The 6650-nt window shown below is 35.4% G+C and overlaps 1 protein-coding gene across 1 annotated transcript; it reads left to right on the forward strand.

Moving 5' to 3' along the window:
• Window positions 1-1032: 1032 nt before the first annotated feature.
• LOC131608140 (large ribosomal subunit protein eL31) lies at window positions 1033-2527 on the forward strand. Its single transcript, XM_058880074.1, has 3 exons — window positions 1033-1172; window positions 1257-1355; window positions 2151-2527. The coding sequence occupies exons 2-3, from the start codon at window positions 1270-1272 to the stop codon at window positions 2428-2430; spliced, it is 366 nt and encodes a 121-aa protein (XP_058736057.1). The 5' UTR covers window positions 1033-1172; window positions 1257-1269; the 3' UTR covers window positions 2431-2527.
• The last annotated feature ends 4123 nt before the right edge of the window (window positions 2528-6650 follow it).

The raw sequence follows: 6650 nt of genomic DNA on the forward strand, positions 1-6650 counted from the left end.
GTTTATCTTGTTAGGTTCAACCCGCTTACTTCACGGACTTAAAAGTAACTTTTAGTCTATTTTTTTTTATATATTTGACATTTTAAATTAATATTTTTTAAATAAAAAATATAGAAATAAAATAAAAGTTATAAGATTGAAATTTATACGACGTTAATTTTATTTTGTATAATTATTTGTAGAAATATTTTGTTCACTTGAGAATATAAATTATCAATTAAAACTGTTAGATTAAAAAGAATGATACTAAGATTTAGAGCAAATCTTTAAACCTACTCTTAAAGATAATATAATCTATCTCATATATAATCGAATTGACTCATGAACCTAACGAGTCGAACTATGTATAGTACACATTCAGCTCATTTAGTTAACGTACTTAATTTTTAGTTCATACTCAGCTTATTTGGTTCATGAACCTAGTTCAACAATTTAATTTTTGAATAAAATTTCGAACTGTTTTCGAGTTAGTTTGGTTCATTGCTAGCCTTACTCTTAGACACCTCACTACTTTAACAATTACACATACTTTGTATAAATGAGTTAAAATATAAAGTTTATTAAAATATTTTAAATTTATAACAAATTTATTGTCCAGGAGGGAAACTTACTGTCCTGAAGGTTAGTTTATTACTTAACATTCAGATTCTCAATTGAATTGTAAAATAAACACACTATCATGAATTCAAGATATGTCCAAGGTTAGTCTGAAAGTTAATTTTCAGATGGACCATTCCGTCAATCCTTTGACAAAATTGGAGTGGCTCACCTATGAAGTATTTTGGTGTGTATTAGGAGCGTCTAAAAATTAACCTTCGAATTGCCCCAAAAGCACATTCAAATTTTATACGGATGATTCTTCACCACTAAGGATTGGAAGAGCAACTCTTTACTAAAATTATGTTAAATAATTTTTTTTTTTTAAGTTGTATCTAAGTCCAAACTAGTTAGCAAAACCCTTGCATATCACTAAAATTATGTTAAATAATTTGAAATTTAAAAATAAAAAGAAAGCATCTGGCCTAAAAAAAACATTTGGTCGAGTCGAGCCCTAGGCCCATTAGAAATTAGGGTTTCTCGGTTTTATATTTAAGCTAATTTTCCATCGCATTCCTTCGTTCTGTGTCTGCCTCACTCCGAACCTTCACTGTATCTGGATCGCTTGCTCCGTCGTAAGTTCTCTCCACCTCTCTTTCGTTAACCATCATTTTGTTCATCTCATCGATCTTCCCGAATCATTCTTGTGTTTAATTTAGGTCACAAGTGAAAATGGTGGAGAAGACCGGCGCCGGTAGGAAGGAAGAGGTGGTTACCAGAGAGTACACCATTAACCTCCATAAACGCCTCCATGGATGGTAATTCTTCACACTCGCTCTTTCTGTAGTTTTTAGGGATTATGATTACATTATTTATAGCTTTTGACCCCTTTTTAGCGAAATATCATGTTTGTTTTCATTTTAATGAACCCTAAATTATATTGTGCATCTGTATGAAATACTACATAGTTTTCACTATTAGTTTGGGTAGTATTTTCAATTCAAGCTAAGTACTATAGCAGAAGAATCTTGTTTGTCTTTGATATACAAAACATTCTGCTAACGAGGAGAAATCTATTCTTGTGAGGTGCTAGATTTTGATGGAACTTTTTAAATATGTTTCAACCTATGAAGCATAAATTAAATCCTGTCTTATGATTGTCGTAAGAGTGTAGGACACCGATTCAAAGTGCGCAAAATCAAAGTAAAAAAACTTTTTTTTGGGAAGACTTGTCTGAATTTTCCAACCCTCTTGGAACGGGTGATTATACAAGTGTCTGACATTGGTACTGGACACCTTTACTCAGTGTATGTGTTTCATAGGTTTCAACTGCATTGTTCACATCCTCGATTGCAACCTATTATTTTTTATTTTGGTCTCTCGACATTGATATATTATGTTACGTTTATACTCATACTTTTGTGAAATGATATGTCAGTGGAGAAAGTTTAGGCATCTTTTGTGAAATGGCATGTCAATGGAGAAAGTTTAGTTACTCTTGTGAAATGAAATGTCATAGGAGAAAATTTAGGCTGTTGTGTGTTTTGTATTGTTAATTTGTATTAACTTCATGAAATTCTGTTAGTCATTGATATCCTTATTATGTAAAACAGCACATTTAAGAAGAAGGCTCCTAAAGCCATCAAGGAGATTAGGAAGTTTGCCCAAAAAGCAATGGGAACCAATGATGTTCGTGTTGACGTCAAGTTGAACAAGGCTATATGGAGCCAGGGTATTAGAAGTGTCCCAAGAAGAATCAGGGTACGCATTGCTCGCAAGAGAAACGATGATGAGGATGCTAAGGAAGAGCTCTATTCTCTTGTTACCGTTGTCGAAATCCCCAAGGAGGAGCTTAAAGGTTTGGGCACTAAGGTTATTGACGATGAAGATTAATGTGTTTTAGTTTTGTTAAAGCAATTTTTGAGTTTAATTTTGTTCAGACATTGAGGATATGTTGTATGCCAACATTAATTTTCATTCTCTGTTTTAATTGTTTTGTTTACCTTTCTTAGAAAGATTAAACATCAGATACTCTTTTCCTCTTATTCCAGTTGGTAGCAGCCGCATTCTTGTCACAGATTTATTTACCAAGTCACCAAAGTAATTAAATTTGGTATATATTTATAAACTTATACCATCACAACCATTGTGGCTCTGAAAATCAGCCGGCTAGTGCCAGTTCTTAAAATGATCCTTTAATCCATAACACAATGCTGCAGGAACCTAACTGCTTATTGCTTATCTCAATCCCTTTCTTCACCTTCACTCATTAAGAATGTGTTTAGTTTAAGAGTATGTTGTTTTATGTAAAATCATTTCAAAGGAATTAAGTTGGTGAATGTAACTTTTTTATACTCCCTTTCTTCACCTTTATTCATTAAGAATGTGTTTAGTTTAAGAGTATGTTGTTTTATGTAAAATCATTTCAAAGGAATTAAGTTGGTGAATGTAACTTTTTCATACTTTCATTTTGGTGTTTTTTACGAATAAATTAGTAACACTACCTTATTTGAATTTTTTTTTTTGGAACAAAGGAGGGCCAATGGCCTAGATGAAAAACTAAACAAACACCACTCTAGGCTGGTTACACCAGTGGTGTCATTCTCCAACAGGAGTTTATGTAAGCACAATTTTTTAATTTGGAAAATAGTACGGAAGTAAGTGTTTAATAATATGGAAAGAATGGATGTAAGTGTTTAATAATATGAAAAAAAATTGGAATAACCATGTTTAAAAAAAAAAATTAAAAAAACTAGGTCCTGGTAAATAGATGGTTTTGGGGGAGTCCTAAACATAACAGCCACTCTCCATGGTGCCTTGGTGATATTTTTTGAATGAATGTGCCACCTTAGATGGCGCCAATGTTGTAGCTTAAATTGGTGTTTTCCCTTTGTGGCGCCTATGTACATATTTTGTACATATAACAGCCACTCTCCATGGTGCCTTGGTGATATTTTTTGAATGAATGTGCCACCTTAGATGGCGCCAATGTTGTAGCTTAAATTGGTGTTTTCCCTTTGTGGCGCCTATGTACATATTTTGTACATAGGAGTCATATGGGGTGGCTCTTATGTGTTAGGGTATTTTTTATAAATATACTCAATCCTTTCATTTTTCACACCTTTTTCAAACGTTTTCTCATATTCTCTTAGATTTTTCTCGTCATGGAGGATTTGCCGATTTTTAAGAAAGATGGTCATGTGTTTTACTCAATTGTGAAACCTCCGATTAAAATGAAATTTTGGAACATTCATTCCATGAACCATCTGAAGAGGTCGTTGTTGCGTTAGTTAGACGCGAAGTACGAAGCTGGTGAAAGCATCAGACGAATCCAGAGGTAGAGAATGAGGACGTCAATTATCACGGGAAAAATCGAACGTTGGTGGGATGAAGTTAAGAATGACAATGATGTCTGTGTCATGATGCATGACACAAATGACATAGTTTTGATGGTTGTGATAGCGTGAAACTGTACTTGTTTTAATGCAGTTAATTTACGTCCGTGTTTGTTGTTAAGCGTTGTTTGTGTTGTTGTTGTTTAGAGTTGTTTGTGTTGTTGTTGTTTAAATCTTTGTTTGCGTCTGTTCAGTTGTAACACCAATATGTTTCAGGAATAAAGAAAGTCTAGTTGATTTCATAAAAGATAGTACAAATACATGACATACAATTATTGGTTGTGGAGGTTGCTCCACGATTAGGATAATTATTTTTATTGTGCCCGACTTGACTACAAATGCTACACTTTCTTACCATTTTTTCATGATCATCCATCTTGGTTCTGATACGCGTGCTATTGGGTTGACCATTTTTCTTTCGCCGCATGTTGTCATTATGCCAAACTACCTCTCCCTCATACGCAGGCCAGTAATCCTCCTTTGCCATAACTGGAAATGCATTGTTGTATACTGCGAGCAAGGTGTCGGTCTTGTAAATAAGAGATAAGAGTGCTAAGACATCTCGGTGCGCATATGAACATGTTGCTATGACATGGGAGCAAGGCATGCGAAAGGCTTGAAACTTTCCGCAGTCGCATCACCCTTCTTCCAGCTGAACCTTGTACTATTGTCTCGGCAGGCCCTCACTATGGTCAATTGTTTCTTTGACACTGAAGGTGCGGTTGAATTCGTCAAAAGCTGTAACATAATTGCTGTTGGCTTTGGCAGATTGTTCTTTCATAAATTTCATGCAACTTCCGCTGAATAGTTGTCCCGATTCTGAAACTGCACTCCACCGCTCACCTCTTCTTGCGAAAAGGGAGGCCATCCTAAAGTTGGTTGATCTCACCAAGGCAGTAATTGGAAGGTGTTTGATGCCCTTATAAACACCGTTCATTGATTCCACAAGATTTGGAGTCATGTGCCCCATCGTTGTCTGTTGTCGTAAGTCCTAGTCCATTTCTCTCTGTCTAGATTATCTATCCATCTACCTGCATCCGGATTTGACAATACGATTTCACGTCGATAATGTTGGAACGTTGGTTGAGTTAATGCATACCCAACATTGACAGGAGTCTTCCGAAAAACCCTATCCTTGATCCCCTACATGAAATTTTGCGCAATATGTCGAATACAGTACATGCGTTGAAAGTGGGTCGTTCCAACCGTTTGTTGGATTGTTGTACGCACTCTCGATGGAAGCATGCCTATCTGAAATCAAACAGAGCCCAAGTTGGAGAGCAACGTATGTCCGGAGATTTTTGAGAAAGAAACTCCAATCCCCATCAATTTCACCTTCCACAAGAGCAAACAACACCAACAACGTCAACCAAGCCAACCAAGCTAACAAAGCCAATATAACTCATACCAAACTCGGTACCAATACCATCAAACCTCCGTACACCAATACCAATATCCTTACCAGGCAGATTATCAAACTCCCTACCAAAAACAACCATACCAACAACAACAATCATATGGCTACGCCCAACAACGCTATGAGACAGGCTCCTCCATATCTCATCTTAGCCCTAACTTGAACCTAGATGAGGAATACTACCCAAGCCACCCAATAATCACACAGGAATCACTTTACAGTAGCTCCCAACAACGATAATATGGCTACACCACACCCCAACCAACAATGCTTTTTTAGCAAGGCAATTCAAGTGTGAGTTGCTACCAACCATATATGGCAACCCCACCACCCCCACCACCACGAAAAAACTATGAGGGAATGGGGAACCAACTCTTTGACAGTAGGATCGAAGAGTACATGAACAACAAGCGCATGGAGGGACTATTTCAAGGCCCACCTACCCAAACACGACAAAAACCTCAAAGGGATAGGGGTCAAGAACGTCTCCTACGAAATCGGATAGCGCCTAGGGGCGGAACTGACGGTCGTTACGATGACCATAGTCATTAGAATATTTGTAATTTTTTTATATTACTTGCAGCTTTTATCATTAATATATGTTTTTTGTATTTCTAATTATTCATTTAATATTTAATTTTATATAAAAAACAAATTTTAAAAATTAAAAAAAAAAAATTACACATGGGCATTGGCGCCACCCACATGGCAGTCCATTTTAAACTTGCACATTGGCGCCATGGAGGTGGTGCATTGGTTAAAAAATAACACATAGGCGCTATGGAAGTGACTCCTATGTGTAGGGCACCCATAAACCGTCCCCTAAGTAATTGCTTCCAAAATATGTTTTTTTTTTTAAAATTTAAAACATGGTTATTTAAAATATCATTATGCCGTATTACTCTATCAAAATACTCTTGCCAAAGGGATATAATAACATCCGCTTTGACACCTATACCTTGATATGAAAAATGAAAGTTTCTTTAGTAGTATGTCTTTGGTGCATGCTTAGAGGAATAGAATAGTGGGGAATCAACATAATAGATTGATTAGTTTATAATGAATGATATATCATTCCTCTAAAAATAATTTCAAGATAGAGTGGAATCAACATTTCAAGATTTAGGTGTTTGGTGAAGCGTTTGAATTGGACAAATAATCACATCCCAACGCCAATTTTACAATTATGATACTGATAGCTAGTCAATTTGTCAATATTTCAATTAAATTCTAAAAATATTTAATTGAGAGTTATAAAAATAATATCAATTAAGAATTGTAATGGAAAAAAATATTATATT

Source organism: Vicia villosa, linkage group LG5, assembly GCF_029867415.1.
Source record: "Vicia villosa cultivar HV-30 ecotype Madison, WI linkage group LG5, Vvil1.0, whole genome shotgun sequence".
Lineage (NCBI taxonomy): Eukaryota > Viridiplantae > Streptophyta > Magnoliopsida > Fabales > Fabaceae > Vicia > Vicia villosa.

Bases quoted from the DNA above. Each gene is read 5' to 3' on its own strand.
- LOC131608140 (XM_058880074.1), top strand. From the start codon at position 1,270: ATGGTGGAGAAGACCGGCGCCGGTAGGAAGGAAGAGGTGGTTACCAGA. The intron at 1,356-2,150 runs GTAATTCTTCAC...TATGTAAAACAG, and splicing joins CATAAACGCCTCCATGGATG to CACATTTAAGAAGAAGGCTC.